At 36.9% G+C, this 17,255-nt stretch overlaps 1 protein-coding gene across 1 annotated transcript in view; it reads left to right on the top strand.

Annotated features, from left to right (window-relative positions):
* The window catches only part of CFAP47 (cilia and flagella associated protein 47), a 278,885-nt gene that overhangs the window by 193,744 nt on the left and 67,886 nt on the right, over positions 1–17,255 (top strand). The window contains exons 53-56 of the mRNA XM_039552038.1: positions 1,244–1,351; positions 4,843–4,954; positions 12,015–12,119; positions 13,713–13,869. Coding sequence (XP_039407972.1) covers positions 1,244–1,351; positions 4,843–4,954; positions 12,015–12,119; positions 13,713–13,869 — 482 coding nt within the window. The remainder of the gene's footprint in view (positions 1–1,243; positions 1,352–4,842; positions 4,955–12,014; positions 12,120–13,712; positions 13,870–17,255) is intronic.

Genomic DNA, 17,255 nt, shown 5'->3' with positions numbered 1-17,255 from the left:
AATGCAGAATTTCCAAATAATAAGATAAAGGTTTGTTTTAACTGGCAAAACTTGGGGCTCAGCTGATTGGTTGGCTGGGCCTTAGGGAATATATGCAGAGGTGACATAAAGCACATCTGGACATTCTCAATATGGTTGTGCAGTTTTGTTCCAGAAGTGTATAATAGCTCCTTTAAATTGCAGTAGCTCCCATAGACTACAGTACAGCTGGACAGAGGTACTTCCCCATTGCATCCACACTATTAAATTTTTTTCTGAAGCCATGCTCTGTTTCCTTTGCTATGTTAGCAGCTGGGAAGAACTGTTGGAAAAGGGATTGTGGCATGTGTACCTTTTCAAATGGTTGATTCTTTCCTAGAGCTGTTTTATGCTCGCTTTAAAAGCTCTGTTGGCACAGGGGATAGTCTGGAACCATAAAGTCATGGCATAGACACAGTTATCTATAATTTAGAAAAAGAACTCATCCTTAGTGGGTCATGGGATTGTACAGTGCATTTCTTCTAAGTTTTTATACACTTCCAGTGCTTTGGTTTAATACTGTTATCACTCTGCTACTCAAAAAAACCTCAAGAAATAGAAAAGAAAATGCAGTAGGAAAGAACTTTATTACAATGTCTGTCACTGAAATATATTGCTGTACATATCTCACCTAGCAGCAAGAAATTTTAAGTCATGACAACACTTGATTGTATATCAAAACAATATTATGAATATTCCTTGGAATATTCCTTGTATATCAAAACAATATGTTGAATATTACTTGAATATCTCCTTGCCAGGCTCATAGGAATGTGTCTATATTTACACCTCAGTTTTTATACCTAGATTTGAGAGATTTTCCTTTTTAAAATTAGTGTATATTATTTCTGTTACTTTGCCCTTCAAAATGGCTAAAAAGAAAATCCTGTAATATTGAAATGAAATTAAAGCTTACTCTTATAAGCAGAAAAATGTTTGAGTTGTATTTTTGATAAAAGCAAGCTAACAAAACCACAAGCAACGAATTTTATCGCTAAAATTTAGGAAGGATGAAGAAGAGATTTTGTTGCAGCAGTAATTCTAAATATTATTAGATTTGGTAGCTGAATTCAGATACCAGTGAGAAGTGTTAGAGGAAAAATATGATCTAATTAAAGAACTCTCTGTGTTGAACTCATTAGGTTTCTCCTGAATTTTAATCTGGGGTTTTTTTTAATTATCTGAAAAAAATAGCTTTATGTTAAGCTTGTGTATCTGTTTTTAGTGTCATGTTCCGGTCAGATGTACTTGGAGAATTTTGGTATGCCCTGAAGTTCAACGTAGAGAAGCCATCGCCAACCGGGCTACCTGAAATAGCTTGTGAGCTTGGAAAGTGAGTAGTTCATAATGCTGGACTGGGTCACTGCTTTTGAGTATCATGGACATTACATGAACAGTTTACAGCAAAAACTCAGAATAGTGCTCTATGTCTGCTGTAGTAGTTTGCAGATAATTTTTTTAGATATATATGTAGGTAGGTGAAATATTCCTTGCAGAAGAACAATTGAAATGAAATTTTAGCCTCTATGTAAACTTCCTCTGAAGTCTTTATAGAGAAATCACTCCAACAATACTGCAGAATGTAATCACCAAGATCCATAATCTTGAGCTCTGTAGGTTGGCTTTATTTTCTGTTTCTTTTCTTCTCCCTGAACTAGGAGTTTACCAACAATCCTGCTTTACAAATGCTTGTATACCAGTTAGCAATATATTTTAACCTCTCAAGAAAAGGGAAAATGATGCAACTTCTGTCCTGCAGGTCCTGGAGGTAGACATGGTTGAAATGCCACAAGTGAAAATGAGCTACTTAGAAAAATGAACCCAATTATTACCATCCTTCAATGATATTTCAACGTGCATTTTGATAGCATAATGTTCAGTCCAGTTCTGAATTTCAAGACATAAGCTAAAACTTTAAGGAAAGGCTTTGGAGAATGTCAAAATTTCAGAAGTGCTTTTCCACATATTACCTCCACTTACTAATAGTTTCTGTGGATACACTGCTCTTGTGAATGCTAAATTCCACTTCTGTCTATCTTTGACTAAATCTGAATTAATATACATAACAGACTGAGAAAAAATGTTGTTAGAGTCCACAACATGAAATTTTCTCTGATTAAATTTTTTGTGAGTGAATATTTTCTGCTCTTAAGTATGATGCACAGACTGGAGGTAATTGACAATGCCTTTGTTATTATGTTCTAAAGAAAATAAATTGTGCCATTTCCTGGTTTTTACTTTAAAATTCTGGGCTGACTGGAGTAATTTTTCTCTACTATGTAGGCTTTTGCTGTTAGGAGTTAGGAATTACTTAAAACCTTTTTATTCAGACTATCTGGCATTCATAATTTTCTTTGGCATCCACTGCCTGGAAGCTACATGCACAAATAGTCCAGTGGAAAATGACAAGTCATCCTTTTCCACTGCAAGGAAAATGGATGTTGGAAAAGATTAGCTCCATTAACTACAACTCTTCCTGTCAAAATTCTTATCTCAAACTCCTCAAATCCCATGTTTTATTTTTTCAAATGAGATTTCTTTTCCCTTTATAAGTACATACATGTTGTAGTTCCTATGTATCTGTAAATACGCGGAGGAACACCGTGTCCAGTTCTGGGCTCCTCAGTACAAGAAAGACAAGGAGCTCCTGGAGAGGGTCCAGTGGAGGCCACAAGAATGATGAGGGGTCTGGAGCATCTCTCCTCTGGAGAGGAAAAGGTTGGGAGGGGATCTCATCAATACATACAAACATCTCAAAGGCAGGTGTGAAGAGGATGGTGCCAGGCTCTTTTTGGTGGTGCCCAGCGGTGTCAGCATAATGTTATCAGCACTCTTCTTGAAGTACAAAGTGGCACAATGGCAGTCAGTGATGGCATTGAGGTTACAGTTCACTTACTGAGAATTGCTCTGCCTCATGGAAAAGATGAGACAGTCCAAGTAAATTGGTTGCATTAATCTGTGATAAATGTGTAAAGGCAGTGTAGGTAGACATCTGTGTATGGTCTAAGAAAGGTATCAATTTGCATGTTTTTTTGAATGGATATACTTCCTTGCTATGTACCCAGAGATGTGAACTGTAAATGTCATCAAATGTTTGAAGCATTTCTGGTTGGTGAAGATTTGTAGTTTTTTAACAGATTAATTTCCATTCTACCAACTTTGCCTTGAATGCAGAAGCATTAGCATATGAATATAGGAATAATGTTTTTCATTGTGTGCTTGCTGTATTCTTTTTACTATTGATCTGAAAAATTTAGGAATTTATGTCCTTGAAATATTACTCGGAATTGGATTAGGAGCCAAGAACCCTTTGATAACTTAGAATCAATTTCTGACCAATTCTTGAAAGAGAAAAGAAAATTTCTAACAATTTCTCTTTTAATTCTTCTTCAGATTCCCTAACATTTGGGATTATCACAGTCAGATCTGCTTATTGTTTGTGTCAGGGTAGATTTAACACATCCCTTAGCATATGTCTCTAAGGAAGGAAACCTTCTCCCTGATATTTTTCATCTTTCCTTATCCATCTTGTTATGGGCTCCACAGTGGAGTCATTGAAGATGAGTCAGTTGAATGTAGTTCACAGTGATCTGGAATTTACTGCCAAATGCAACAATTTTTCCAGCATAACCATGATAGTCAATCTGTGTGGGGTGGCAGGATTTTGATGACTTGAAGAACCTCTAACAGTCAAGTAGTTTCTTATTAAATTTCAGATATTTCAACTTATTTTTCCTTTTGACTAAGTATTACGTATGAAAGAGACCAGACAAAAAAAAAAAAAAAAAAAGGGTAGAGATGGTATATGTGAAAAATGGGAATGATCAAGTGAATCTGAAGTTCCTGTGTGAAAATTTCCTAGTATTTCTTTACCCAGCTTTTGAGATCTCAATGATACAATGCTTTTACAGTGTTAGTCAGAAACAAGTCTGCTGCACACTGCTGGGGATTTATGTCACTGCATAGTTTTGAAGGAGCCCACTTGTGAACAGTTTAGGGTCTAAAGTTACAGTCATAAAGCTGGACTGAAATATCTTCTAAATGTTAGTTTTTATATTTTCTTTTTCATTACTGATTTAGCTATGATAAACAGACTAATTTTTTCCAGATGATAAATATGTGGAGCAATCTGGCCATTGACCTGCCACAGCTTTGACTAGAGGGAATATCCATTAGGAGATGAATTACAGCAAAGCCAATATATGTATCTCATTTTTCAGAGTTTTCTTATTTACTGTTTTCACTTATTCACCTTGAATCTCTCCTCTGTGTCCCTTGGTGTTACAACAAGGATGTGATTTATGGTCATATAACTTTGCTAAAAACAAAAAATATAATATTTTGACCAGAATAGAGGAAATGTTGGGAGTCCTGTGAAATATTTTAAAAATTTTCTCCCTATTGAAATTATCTCATGTCTGCTCTTTAACTGGAAAATAAAGAAGGAAAGTCTGTAAAATAGAGGGCCAGTTGATTTAAAGCATAATTAGGCAATCAGCATACTCCAGTCTTTGTTCTGGGAGAGTCACTATACTCATTAAAATATATAACCTACATATGCAAAATAATGATTTTATGATTATGCTGTAATGAACAACACAAAAATGATACAAAATGAAACACTGAATTAATTCAATATTTATTGTTATTAATAATAATAATTTAATAAATATCTTTCCACACTAGTGGGGAAATGCTAATGCAATAAAAATTAAATAAATAAAACCCCCCAAATTTTTCAGGAAATAAAAGAATATATGAATAATGACATGTAATGGAAGAAGCTTTGCAATTAATCATCATTGCATATATGTTTTTTTCCAGATGGACTTATATACACATACCTCTTTCTAATCCCACTCATGAAACTCTGGTGCTACAAATGGCTAACAGTGATCCCAACCATTTTGCAGTTGAGACTGACCCAAAACAACCTGTGAGTAAGATTTCTGTGCTTTCACAAAAAAGATAGAAGAGAGCCTTCTTTTCAAAACAAATTGAATTGTGTATTGTATTGTGGGTTCAGAATATACAATCTTTTAGACATTTTAAGTATGTATTTTAGAGATTTTATAGCCTGAGGAAGAAAACAACTAAACTTGAAAAGCAGCTCAATCTGAAGTACAGATGTTTTTGTTCCTGGAATGCTTTGTTGGAATGGTTTTGAGCAGGACTGCAGAGTAGGTTGTAAATAATTCAGGAGACATCAGAAGGAGAAGCTGTAAACAAACCAGGTGGTTAGAAGCTTCGTAAGTATCTAATAATCAAGATGATAACTAGGTAAATATTTAGGTTAGTAGATAAAATATTAATGGAAGAATACAGTAATATCTCATAGTCATGGCAGTTATAAGCAACTTGCAAGGCCGATGAATAATTTGATCACTATAGCTGCAAAGAAGCATCAAGCAAATACCTCGAGCCATTTTATTCTCCAAACTCACAGTTACCTCAAGAGTGATTTCTACAGAGCAAGTCTCAACCCTCTTGTTGTGATGTACTCCACTTTTTCCTCCTCCGTCACAGAAGCCCTTCCATCTTTTAGGATGTTAGCTGCCTAACATTTATGTTCTTTCTAGGAATAGCAGTTGAGTAAATTGGCTCAGCTTTTATATTTTCATAGGGATTGGCTAGAGTTCTAGGTGGTCAGGGTTCAGAAATATATTTGTTATTGACCATTGAATGCTAGTTAATAGTACAGGTCCCATAAAGAACTCTTTGGATACTATTAACAGTTAATTCTATGAAATATGTGACCTTTTCATGATGGGGAGATGAGAAAAGGGAAGAGAGAAGCATGGAAACTCTGCCTCTGAATGAGTGGCATTGAGTGCCTCTGTCACAACCTCTTAGGATGTGAATTCAGAACCTTTAACATGAAAAAAACGAAAAGAAAGAAACCTGTGCTGGACAGGAAAGAAATGGTGCCTTTTCTAGGCATGAAGAACATAATATGGGGAAGACACCAGAGCTGGTTTGTCCCTTCCCACCCAAACTATTCTATGATTTTATGATTCTATTCCTGCAAAATGGTTTAAGGGTCAGAGAGAGAGGAGAAGAGTATTGTAATAAAATAAAGCTAAGAAGATACAAAAGATCATATGGGGAAAATAAAGGAATGATATAAAGTCATTATAGATTCAGTTTTCAGAAACTAAACAGCTTTTGGCCTCAAATATAGCAGTACAGCCAGACCAACTGTTCCTAGAAGGGGCTCTGAAGGTAACAGCTAAAGGAGAACAAACTTACTTACTCAGCTTCCCCATATATTGCTACATGGGATTCCATTAAATTAAAAGTATAAAACCTTTTTCATAAAACTAGAAAAGTTTCTTCTAGTCTGTCTTTTGTTTCATGCATGATAACACATCTTCACACACTATATTAAACCTTGACAAGTGCTATTACTAATCATTTAATGAATTGGCATTTGAATAGGAGCTAAGAAACAATGGATTCAAACTATATTAATTTTCTGGGAGTATTATATAGATATATTATGTTTAAGTCATTGGCACAGAAGTGGATTAGATTTAAATATAGTGACTTTTGGCTGCTGCAGATTGCATATTACCTTGTGCAGGAAATTAACAACAAGAAAAAAAATCTATCTGCTCTCACAATTTATCACCACAGATTCACACATCGACGATAGCTACAGTACATTGCGTAGGAAAAGACGCATTCAACACTAACTGCAGCAATTTCCTTTCTTCCTTCCCTTTTTATTCTAATCCTCAGTCCTGTATATAATTTATGGATTGAATTCTGAAAGATTACTTGTCAATTGCAGTAGTTCTCCCAGTTACAGGATAGCTTTGGTTGCTATATGCAGCTACTTAATATTTATTTCATGTAGCTGTCCCTTTTTGAATCTATTTCTCCCATTACAGATCCATGTTTGGAGAGGTCATGTGATTTCCTTCAGTTTTGGTGACAAAGTCAGGGGGTGGCATTTGAATCACAGAATGACAGAATGGTTGGGGTTGGAAGGAGCCTGTGGAGACCATCTAATCCAACCCCCTTCCTAAAGCAGGTTCACCCAGAGGAGGTTGCACAGGAACACCTCCAGGCAGGTTTTGAATATCTCCAGAGATGGAGACTCCACAGTTTCTGTCGACAGCGTGTTCCAGTGCTCAGTTACTCTCACAGGAAAGAAGTTTTTCCTCATATTGAGATGGAACTTTCTGTGCTTCAGCTCACGGCCATTGCCCTTGTCCTGTCACCGGGCAACAGTGGAAAGAGTTTGGCATTTGCCTATAAGATACTTGTATACATTGATGAGGTCCCCTCTGAGTTGGGCTTTCTCCAGACTGCGCAGGCCCAGCTCCCACTGTCTCTCCTCACAAGAGATGCTCCAGACCCCCAACCATCTTTGTAGCCTCTGCTGGACCCTCTCCAATAGTTCCTTGTCTTTCTTGGGCTGGGGAGCCCAGACATGGACAGAGCTCTCCAGATGTGAACTTGCTTCTCCTGAATATGTTACATCCTAGGTTTAGTACCTTCACACAACAGTGCATTCAACTTCCAGAAGTTTACTGCTCATAAACCATGCCTTGTGTTTCGGGTATTGGTTTATAATAACACCCATTTCAAAGCCTTTGCTATGCATGGAAGAAGTTTCCCATCTTGATCATTTAAGTTTCTGCTCTCTTTAAAGCAAATAATGCTTTCTTGTCAGCAGAAAGATTCTGATTTGTGCAACCCTCAGATGAAATGCAACAAAAAAGAGCAAATTATTAGAACATTAGATTGAAGATGGGATTGTCCAATAAAGATACATTATATTTAAAGATATTAGAGTCAGGCCAGTAATTTTAATATTTCATATAACTTTCCATATTTGTTTTTATGTCATCTAAGATGCAGAACTTTCGAATATACTGGGCTGTCGATCAGAAAATGTCTCAAATCGATTTCTTCAGTCACTGAGTTATGTTAAATAAACCAGATTCAGCAGTGATATCACAGAATTTTTTTTCTTCCCTAGGGATATTTGCCTAAAATTAATAACCAAAATGTTGACTAATATTTCAGAATTTAAAAAAATTCAAATATTATTAACATATTTTCATGTGTGTGGAAGTTTGTTCCAGTTTCAATTTGGAAGAAAGGGCATTACTGAAATACCACAAGGGATTATTTTCCAAAGAACTGATTCAACTTAAAGTATGGACATCATTAACAATACACTTTCCTGAGGTCCAGTTGGATTAGGCTCAAGTATTCCTGAACTTCAGGGTGCATAATGAAGTCTAAATGAAATTCAAAGGCTTTAAATCTCTTGCCAGCTTCATGTCATTAGAAGCAGCTCTGTTACCCTTTGCACACTGACAAAAATGAGAAAAGCATGCATATCTTACTAGTAGCTTTGCAATTGTAGCCTAGGATGGTTTAAATGGAATATAACATCTTTGTTTTCTTTCAAAAATTTGATAAAAGCTTTCAAGTATTCCCTTGAATGGGATTTGGATTTTCATATCCTTTTTCCTTTTTTGTTTCTTTTTTTAACAAGCTACACCTAATTTTTGTTTCCCTTCTTGTCAACCTTAAACTAACTTAATAACTTTATAAATGCTGCCAAATTATCTAAAAGCTGGAATAAAAGTGAACTTACATAAGTTTACTGTAAAGTTCCAACTCATTTTCCGTTAACATATTGCATATTAGGAGTGTCTGGGGAAAAAGTCATTGGGATGTTGAGTTTCGTTTTTCTGTCCTGACCACATCTTTCTTTGTCTTTAGCAGAAAAGGATTCAGTTTCAGCATCAGATTTAACAGCTGAAAATTTTCAGTAATTAATACTGTTATGATCCCAAATTTACTACTTTTTTTCTATACAAATACATGGATGTATTTCACATATATGTGTCTTATATTGATACACACATATATTTATGATGTAAAAAAAAGTCTTACAAACAGGATTGTCTCTATGGCCAAAAAGAATTGTCCTTTCACTGTAAGTCTTCAGTTTGCTATTCTCCTGGCTTATAACTAGCCTAAACCTTTTCCATTAAGCTGTGTTCTTTCCTGATTGGCTTTGAAACACAATTTTTATTGAGGACAAATAATTTAGTAGAGAAGGGCTGGCAGGAAGGAGTGCAATCTCTGTGTGCAAGCTTTAAGGATTTTCTTAATGACTATGAATATTGTTTTGTACAGAGTAGAGAGCAAACTCTCAGATTCAATGAAAAAATTCCCTCCTTTCTTCATTTTATAACAGAAATAATGTATTTATAGTTGCTTCAGACTAAGCTTCTGTATTTAAACATATATCTGAGGTATTATGAAGAGCAATGATAGTTCCTTTTCACATGAGTATCATGGAAGCCACTTCTTTATGTAAAAAAAAATGAAAGGCAGGAGATGTGTTAGCATCAGCACATTTAATTGAATGATTGAATGATTTTATGACCTTCTTAAAATACATTGTTTAGCATTATTTCTCAATTCTAGTTCTAAAAGCAATTTATTCTTTGGATTACAGTAGAAAGCAAGTAATTTTTTTTGCTCAGCTTATTTCAAAACAAATTACTTTATGGATACAGAGAACATCATACTGTATAATACAAAATGAATTTTTAAAACCAAATCTATAATGTAAAAATTAACAATCCTTTCTGCTTTCAGAGCAGGCAGTCTGCTGGATTAGCATAACTCCATGTTGGTTATTTTGATTCATTGTGGCACTGCATTTTCTGAGTAATGATTAAATGTCAAGTAATACTTCCTGGAAATTGAACTCCTGTCTGTTTCCATCTCTATGGAAGAGTTATTATTATGAATAATGTGGATGTCTTACTGAAATTACTCGAAATTTTAAAATCTTAGTGTTAATTTAATTAATTTAATTATGTATTCTTATTAGGTGACATCCTGTCTTTATCTACTTTTTCATTCTATTCAAAAGTATTTGGGAAGGGGTTCTTTCTACTATGGTTCTTTCTCCATTTGTGAGTCTTCATTTAATAAATGGGTCTGGAACTGGACTGCAAATGAAAGTTTAATTAACTATTATGGCAGTATTCTGATTAATTACTTTGAAACTTTCTCCCCAAAAGAGAAAAAAAAAATTCATGTTTTGTGTGTTAGTTGAGCACACCTGAGCTCTGTCCTCTCTTCTGCACAACCTACCTCCCACTGCCATCAGGAGGGATATCTGTTGTTCAAGGCACATCAACATCCCTGTCCCTAACTGAGCTGGTACTGATGCCTAAAGATTTTTAGCTTTTTATATATTTTCATGTATTTGTAGATTTGGAGGCTGCTGCATGCTTGTATCTTCTAGTACTTTCCCTACTCTTGTTCCCCTACCTTTTAGAACAATAAGCTAACCTTCTAACACATTCCTGAAATACTGTTTAGTCTTGTTTTCAAGAAGAGAACCTGCAACAAAGACCTTTTGTTTTCCAACCAGAATCTGAGAAGACACAGCAATAAACGGGGCAAAAAAGCCCCTGGACCAATTCCAATGGGGCAGTTCCCAGGGTAAAATTACCTAAACTACTGTTCTTCTAATTGGACAATATTTGACAGGGATATTAATCAATTAACCTTATAAAATTGTAGAACTACTGTATTACATGTGCATATTGCCATATTATGCAGCTTGAAGGCCTTTCAATTAAAGATTTCCTTTTATATTATCACTTTTAACACTGTTTGGAAGGATCTGTGTTTTATTCCAGGTAAGAGTACCCTAGAAACACACCCAGAGGATGACTGGCAAGACCGGGAATGCTGTGCCTCCTGCCTGGGCCCAGCTCTGGGATGGCAGGGAAAGCCGCAGGGCAGTGAGGAAAAGCAACATAAGGCTCTGTCAGAGAGTGGATGAGATCAATGGTTCAAGATAACACCTCTGTGTGTGTGGGGTGGGGGTGAGCCAGGCCTTGCTTTGTGGGGAGACAGTGACCCCAGACTCCCCAGCTTGGCTGAGCTGCAATCAATCAATCAATCAATCAATCACTGGGGTGGTGCTAACCCAGTCTCTGACTGGCAGAGCTGTCCATCAGTCACACACTGGGGCAGTGTTAGGTGGCTTCCTAGTGGGTCGGCCAGTGAAGGTTTTAGGGCCTAAAAGGTGGAGCACAGTATAATACTGCCCTTCCCTGGAGTTTTTGTCATAGCCATGCTTCAACTCGAGGAGTTGGTAGCTATATGTGTGCTTTGTCAGTACCAGCTGTGGTAGGGTGTTGTTTTGACCTTTTATTGCAAATTATATTCCTTTTATAAAATACAGGTTAACTGCTCATGATAGCAATCAATTACCTTTTTATCTCTTGTTACATACAAACATTATTTAAACATATGTGATATTTAAAGGATAGTACCTGTTTTTTATTAAAGAAATAGACACAGTAGTTGTGTATTCAGTGATTCTGGCTGATCACTCTTTTAGTGCACTGGCATTTTTATCATTCTTAGTTCTGCTCTTTCACTGCTTATCTGGTTCTTACAGCATATCTTACTCCATTGTAGCCAGCTACCTTGCTTTTTCCCTGTGCAGTTGAGTCTCAAGTAGAATACTTGAGGTGAAGAGAAAACTTGCAATGTTATTTACAGTGTTGGTTTCGATAAAGGTAAGCAGAAGGGAGACAATGCACTGGCTTATTAAAACCTGGCATGTATTCCCTTTCTAAGCCAGTTTTTGTCTGTGGAGGTCGCTGTGATAACCCTTCAGTGTCATCAGTACGATCAGACACCAGAGTCCTGTTTGAGTGGTGTTTGATGTCCTTGGAGCAGTCTCTAACACCAGCCCTGGGGTGTCTGGGCAGAGGACGTGCAGTGACTGCCACTGGGATTGTTTGCTGCAATGCACTCGCTGCCTTTGCAGCCTGTGCTGGCTGAGAGGGGAGGATGCATCTGGTGGAACACATTAATCATATACACATCAACACTGTTGGTACAGAGCACAAAACAGACACAGACTCAAAAAAATTGATTTCCTCTCTCTTACCCCTCCTTTGTTTTGCCTCTTTCTTGTGTTTGTACAGCTGACTATTCCTCCTCATTCCACCACTCAGCTGCCTGTGAGATTCTGTCCCACTGCCCTTGGAAGACGCAATCACAAGGCGACAATAACCTTCCAATGCCCAAAGGTAGGATCATGTGCTCATGCCCACAACACTTGGGATTCAGATTAGATATAATTTGTGATAGGCAAGGAAGTCAGAGGCTTAGCCTGTAGGTCGAGTTGAAGTTTAGTGACTGGATGCATAATGAAAAAGCAAATGCAAAGATGATGAAAACTTACAATTTGTTGTATCCTTAGTTCTACACAGAAATTATTCTGTTTACAATATTAAAATGTGGTATAATGGCCTAGGAGCTAGAACAAATAATGAATAATATTAGCTTGCTCAGTACTGTGTTCTGCTGTTTTTAACACTAGAAGACTGCTGCTTCTTAGCAGCATCACCTCTGAAATTAAATTTCTTGATGTTTTTCCCAACCCCAAACAAAACTAAATAGTTTCATTTTTTATCTGAACTGAATTTTAGAAGGTCACACACTTGAAAAAGTGAATTCTTCCTTTCATTTTATCTGAAAAGGCTTTTTACTTTGAACACCTTAGAGTTGTTTACTTTTTTTCCTCTGTGAATTTTCCTAAAGTTGATGAGAAACAAGTAAATAAAGAGACATATGTCATCAATATGACCTACTAACTGTTTTTAAATTACAGCTGGAATAAAAAAGAAAACTTGATAGTACAATGCAAATGATAATATTTCATCATGTGAGGTGTGGTTAAATGAAGCATTTGCTTTCTGTGCAATTTCCTCTCTGTATTTTTTTTTTTTTTTGAGTTTCAGATATCCTAAAAGACTGCTGACCTGTGAATTATTCCAGTTTAGTGCTACCAGCAGTTTTCAGTAGTATTTTAAGTAATACTAAAAGAGCAAATATTGTTTTATATGAAGAAAACAAATACTGAAGGAAGTCCTGTGGCAATTTTTTTCCTGAAAAAGTATGTTGAACAGACTGGTTATTTGCAGGTGGTGTTGTCACAGCATTTATTTTCAGAATTTCTCTTAAATATTTATTAAGGATAAAAACAAGGAGACAGCAATTCTTATATGAACAGTATGTATCCAAGGTCAGTCCAAGAGGACACAATGTCCTTATCTTCTCTGAAACCTGATGGTCCACAGAAACCTTGTATCTACAAGTTTTTTCTAATATCCTTGATTTTTCTGTGTCTAAATGTTAATGTTTTTTATTATCTTTGGAGTAACACTTCTAGCTTTTTGTGTGATTCTACTGCTGTTCCACAAAAGAATTATTTTCTTTCTTCCTTTGTGTTCTGGAGAGAACTTCTCACTTCACCTGCTTTCGGGTTCTAATATATGTGCTTTGAGTGTTGCTTTTGCAACCACCTACATCCTTCCATTCGCCACCCTGGACGCTCTGAGTAGCTGGATGGAAGTTAAATACAATGTGCTTGAAGTAAGACAGAAATTAAATACAAAAAGGAGATGTGAACGTCTCCCAGAATGGAGCTGTTGATTTCCAGATAGCAATACTTAGCTATCTGGAAATAACAACAGCTTTAAGGAATTAAAAAGAAAGCAGACATTGAAGCTCACTTATAGCAGAGACACAGAACAGTAGAAGAAAGAGGTAGGCAAAATACTTTAAAACCTACAGCTCTGACTTGTCAAATAATAAAAAGTGGCACATTTCATTCACAGTTTGGAGAGTGGCTATTTCACCTTACGGGATCTGGTCATCCTCCTCAGCAGATGGAAACAACCACCATAAGTGCCTGCATTGGCGAGTACTCTTCTGCCGTCATATCCTTCAAAAATCCAACTGCTGAAAATGTGGTGATAGATATCATGCTGACAGGTACAGGGGATTGGACTTTGTTTTGTTGGTTTTTTTTTTTTTTTTGGGGTGGGGGAAGGAACTTAAGCTGTATGGGTTGCATTAAAAGTGTGAAAGGGATGTGATTGAATTTTCCTCATTCCATTTTTTGGCAAGAGTCGTTGTGTATTATCCACATCCACACTGAAAACTCTGTAAAGTGTGCTGTGGGAGATAGAAAGAACACAAACCTGTAACAACTGCTCACAGTAGATTTCTTGGGTCACACAGCCTCGTGTGGATGTGCAGCTGCTGGCTGTGGACTGCACTGTAGCATTTCGGCAACAGGAGACTCCTGGGATGTGTTCTGGTAGCTGTACGTCTAAATCAAACAGCTAATGCTTTGTATTGCTTTTTTTCCTCAGTTTCCTTCAAAAGTTTTATATTATTGGTCAGATTCTGGATAACTAAAGGAGTTAATAAGAGAGCAAGGGCAAAACATTTTTAGTTAAGTTTGTTTTTTGTTTGTTTTTTTTCTGATGACCTTCTGAACAAGTATGTTTCATCAATATTTTCAAACATGCTTTAAAGGATGAGATCCAGAATTATCAGAGATTGATAAGTAACTGTCCATACTGGGATTTCACAAATGCTGTAAGAAGTCAGGTTCTAAATCCCACATTCTCTTTGATGACTAACATTTACTCAAAGAGGAAATTTCACTTTTAGTGCATCAGAAGGCTTTAAAAGGTTCTCTGAATCTCCACCTACCCAAACATAACATTGTAGGTAGCACCAGAAAATTGGTGCCAAAGCATGTCCTGGCATCTACAAATAACAAAACCTGAAGATAAACCTCCCAGTTTTATCTTCATAAATAAATAAACATAAGAGAAATAGCAAAAACCAAAACCATAGGAGAATAGTGAATCAAACCTCTTCAAAGGTATGTTTTAAGCCATGTTTACACACTCATACTGTGATTTGGGGTTTGTGGCACATAGAATAAGTGAAGAAATGTCTTTTAAAAACTGTAGATTGGTGTTTATTTTTGTCTTAAACTCAAGCTTTTTAATCCTACCTTCTGAATATGAATTAGAAATAAAGAAATACATCTTTGTCCACATATGCAGTTCTTTTATGGGGGATCTTGGAAATATGTTTACCTAAAAGGTGCCTGGCCAAAAGCATCTTGGTCTCATGACTAAACAGTCTGAACTTCTGCTGGCCAATTTTTTTTTTTTTTTGGTCAGACTTCAGTGCAGTTTCCCATATTAACTGCTGAAATATTTCCATTCACAACTGTCACAAAACAGAGTTCAATTTGTAAATAATTAGACCAGTTCTGAATTTCTCTTGATCTCTTCTGGCAAGGGAAGTAACAGCATGCAGAGGATTCTCTGCTTACAAGCTAAGTGAATCATGGCCAGGATCTTGGGGACAGTCAGAGTTCACCTGCTGAGCAGGGTACCTGGCAGAGAGGGGATCCTGGCATTAAGAGGAACAGAGTCTTGTCCAGCTTCCTACTTATCTGGCATCTGGGTGTCTTTAAGTGACAAGGAGCACTGCAGATAGGCCCTGCACAGGGCTGTTGATGCAGGAGGTGGCATTCAGTGCATGTACACAAGGCTCCAAAGTGCTGCTCATAGTAGAAAAGGAAGCATAAATGTTGACTGCACACCACAGGAGCTGCTCTTGGGCAATCATTCTGATTGTGCAGTCATTACTTCTGTAATCCAGGTGGCAGCTGCAACTCTGGTCTGAGGCTATCAGGAATTCCTGAGGTTTCTCCCTGGCACTGCAGTATGAATGGCAAGAGCCAGTTAGATGTGTGCTGTGGTAGGCGAACTTCCTGGTTTGAGAGGGAAATGGGCAGCCTGTAGGGGAGAGACAGGCTGTGGACTTCTTAGAGCAGCTGGATGTATTCAGATCCACAAATCCAGATAAAATTCATAATGTAATAAAACAGTTGGCCAAAATGGTTGTGAGGCTGTTGTTTTCTATGAAAATTCATGCTGATCAGATGTTTCTGTTGACTGGGAAAAGGCTTTGTTTTTTTCCCCTTTGAAAAGTGGTAGAAGGAAGGCTAAAGGATCAGTAGGATAATCAGCCTCACCTGAAGCCCTGGTGGGGTCATTGGACACTTTTTGCGTGGGACACCTTTTGCAGTGTGGGTAGCCCATGATTAGCACATTCTCTTACAGTCCATGTCCAAGCCCATGAAGGTCAAGAAGGTAATCAGGACTAGTCAAATGGATTTCTTAAGTGCAAATCATGATTGACAAATGTGATTGCCTTCTATAAGGAAATGAGTGATTATGCAAATAAAGGAGGAGCAGTGAATGTAATATACTATGATTTATTAGGACTTTTGTCAGTGTATCCTGTAACATTCTTGTTTGGAAGCTGAGGAAGTCTAGGCTTGGTGAATGACTGCTGAGTGGATTGGAAACTTGGCTGAACTATTGGTCTCAAATGATAGTGATCAACATCTTGACATTCAGCTGCTGGCTGGTAATGATTGTTGCACCCCAGGGGTCAGCGTTGGGGCCCATATTATTCAAGACCTGTATTAACGACATGGATGATGACAGAGATTGCAATGTAAATTAGGGAAAGGGACTGACATGATGGATGGTGAGCTTCAGTCCAGAGTTGCCTTGATAAATTGTTGGTGTACCTCAGTTTTGAATTGCTTTGTTCATCAACTCATCATTCTTGGAACAGCTGAAGACAGAATGAACTTTCATATTATTAGTAATGCAATTTTCTTGCTAAAATGTTAACCCTTTATATTTTCCCCTCACTCCACATACCCTGTGTGCTTACCTTGGGCCAGACAGTGTGAATTAGAAGTGCTGTGAATTACTAGCTGTGCAACCCACCCTACTTGACCAGGAAATAACTGGTTGTATAAATTTTGCAGTGTAGGTGTGTATTATGTCTGTGGTATAAAGGTTCCTATTGCATCTCATGAATGCAGCGTGCTTTATTCTAGTGGAAAGTGCAAGCTGGGATTCTGATTTGTACAACAACAAGAGCAATTAAGAGATGCAAACTGCTTGTCTTATTGAGAGTAAATCTCGTGCCAGACAGAACAGTTTAGTAGTCCAATACTATTAGGTATTATTTGTAAGAATGGTAATCCAGTGTGCTGTTCACCAAATAGTGGAGAAGAATAATCAAACTTATCTGTGATGCAACTTCATGGGAAATTATTTATAGAGCTTAAATATTGTAACTAAAGCCTAGTAGATTGTGAAATTCTGAGAAACACGAGAAACCATGTTGTTTAATTGTTTTAGTGAAGACAGTTATTGTTCTAACAATAGAGCATTTACTTGTCCCAGGAACAGTGACAGAGACAGAAGCATCCAGCTTAGACAGTGAATGACTGATGTTTGTTTTTATGCCTCAGAAGTTTTCAG

The sequence above is a fragment of the Corvus cornix genome, chromosome 1 (assembly GCF_000738735.6).
Source record: "Corvus cornix cornix isolate S_Up_H32 chromosome 1, ASM73873v5, whole genome shotgun sequence".
In the NCBI taxonomy this organism is placed as follows: Eukaryota; Metazoa; Chordata; class Aves; order Passeriformes; family Corvidae; genus Corvus; species Corvus cornix.
Note: the sequence above shows the minus strand (reverse complement) of the source record. Positions and strands in the feature narration are given on the sequence as shown.